Source organism: Rhagoletis pomonella, unplaced genomic scaffold (assembly GCF_013731165.1).
Source record: "Rhagoletis pomonella isolate Grant_MI unplaced genomic scaffold, Rhpom_1.0 Rhpom_scaffold_00002, whole genome shotgun sequence".
Classification (NCBI taxonomy): Eukaryota; Metazoa; Arthropoda; class Insecta; order Diptera; family Tephritidae; genus Rhagoletis; species Rhagoletis pomonella.
Window position 1 is genome coordinate 60,262,212 of NW_023458556.1, and position 2,217 is coordinate 60,264,428.

The 2,217-nt window shown below is 37.3% G+C and overlaps 1 protein-coding gene across 1 annotated transcript; it reads left to right on the plus strand.

The window, feature by feature from the left end:
* Nucleotides 1–306: 306 nt before the first annotated feature.
* Nucleotides 307–1,942, plus strand: LOC118733899 (ubiquitin-conjugating enzyme E2 N). The gene has a single exon (XM_036463528.1). It carries the CDS (start codon nucleotides 466–468, stop codon nucleotides 919–921), a length of 456 nt encoding a protein of 151 aa, XP_036319421.1. The 5' UTR covers nucleotides 307–465; the 3' UTR covers nucleotides 922–1,942.
* The last annotated feature ends 275 nt before the right edge of the window (nucleotides 1,943–2,217 follow it).

Here is a 2,217-nt window from a genome sequence, read left to right on the forward strand (position 1 = left end):
GCAAAGCAAAACTCCATACGAATCTGAAGAGGGATTGTATCTTTATTAAAATATTTCGCACTATTTTGGCCTTATCGAATTTTCGGAGCTTTTCTTGGACTTAGTAAATTTTCCTCCCATTGAATGTAAACGAGAAAATATAAAACAAGGACCTTTACGCTTTTCGAAACCATTCACTTTTAATTTCTCTAGCCTCCTTTATCAAAATATGACTTCATAAAAAGTGGGCCTAGCAACTTTTCACTCTAAGCTAGCGATATATGTATCTACTTGATACTCCTACTTTGCATTCCATATAACTTATTCCTTTTAATTCTTGTATTCTCTTTTGCATATTGAAGCGTTCCTATCCACGTGTGCATCGTTCCACTGCGAACAGTAGCGAAACAGGAAAGGATAAAAAGACCAAAGCAAAGTTATAATAGCAACTAATCAAGTGGCGATTGCAATACATAAAGCGCAACCATGTCTAGCCTCCCACGTCGCATAATAAAGGAAACTCAACGACTGATGCAAGAGCCTGTGCCAGGTATCAATGCCATTCCTGACGAGAACAACGCACGCTACTTTCATGTCATCGTAACCGGTCCAAATGATTCGCCATTCGAAGGGGGCGTCTTTAAACTTGAATTGTTCTTGCCCGAAGACTATCCTATGTCAGCACCCAAAGTGCGTTTCATAACCAAAATCTACCACCCGAATATCGACCGATTAGGACGCATTTGCTTGGATGTACTGAAGGACAAATGGAGTCCAGCATTACAAATTCGTACTATTTTACTATCAATTCAGGCGCTCTTGAGTGCACCTAATCCAGATGATCCACTAGCCAACGATGTTGCCGAGTTGTGGAAGGTGAACGAGGCTGAGGCCATCAGAAATGCACGTGAATGGACCCAGAAATATGCCGTCGAAGACTGAAGTGCAAACGTGTATGTAGCGGAAGGCCAACGATGAGCGTGGAGGTGAAGCTGCCGGCGGTGGCGGTGGGGTTGAAAAGATGAGAGGACACGTGACAGCAACGGCTTGTGGTTAGTTGAAGGGCGGGGGAGTTGTAATGCGCGTGGAAATCATAATGGAATTATTTAATAGCAATTAAATAGAGTAAATATGCATAAACAGCTGACGGCATGAGCAGAAAAACTATTTTCCGGCACGCTATTGAAGATTTTGTTTTTTTTAATGATATACATATTTAAAAAATGCTGTCGACTTAATGATTTTAAACTTCGTAATACGCAAATAAACACTACAAAAAGCAAGTTAAAAAAAGAAAATAATAATAACAAAAAAATGCAATAAAAAATTATAATTAATCGGAAGAAATAGCAAAAACTACGTGCATACGTAAAACAAAAACAATATATATATCTACTCTGATACACACTTTAATACAAGCTAAATGATACGATAATAGTCTAAATAGAATTAATAAACACAACTTGCAAAATCACTTGTAAGAAGATGCAACAACAACAATACTTATGCGATATTTGATTTCAACTTTTCTATACATACATAGTAGTTACTGGTCTACTTTCGGCAGCCAGCAAGCTGATGAGCAAAGCGCGCGAAATGCAACATAGGAAAAAGAGCCGACCAAGCAGAATGCCGGTTGCTGCTTGTTGGCTTCTGCTGGTTACTTGTAGTCTACGCCACGTCGAAGAAGTGTTGCACGTTTTCTGCGCTCCATGGCTGTCTTAGTGTGCTATGACTCTACCAATAATTCATTTAGCAGCCTTTTGCTATTTTCTTTCCTTTTTTATGTACCGTATTCTAGTTTCTTGGTCTTGGCCATCACCTCTCATGTATGTACGCCGCATGTAAACGTTGTAGCCATTCTGCATTATGGATGTTGCTATTAATATATTATTAAAGGAACAATGGAAAAATATAAATCATTTATAGTTACACTTCAAATACACTCTGATGTTAATTTTAATTATGTATGTTTGCTTGTATGTTTCTTTATTATTTTCACTATGTAATTATTAGAATTATTAAAACAAGAAGAAAAAAGCAAATAAAATAAAAAGTATATTTAAACTTGTGCGGCATTTCATGGACTCTGCTGTTTGCAAACCAATTTGAAAAAATCTGCACATTGTACTAGAAGCCGAGTCCGTACACTACTCGTACGTGGAGGAACATGAATTGCTGCTTTCTACATAAAGTTTGTAAAAATAATACCTATACAAATAATATTACTTGAAACAT

Excerpts from the sequence above, each read along its gene's own strand:
- LOC118733899 (XM_036463528.1), top strand. The coding sequence starts at position 466 with ATGTCTAGCCTCCCACGTCGCATAATAAAGGAAACTCAACGACTGATG.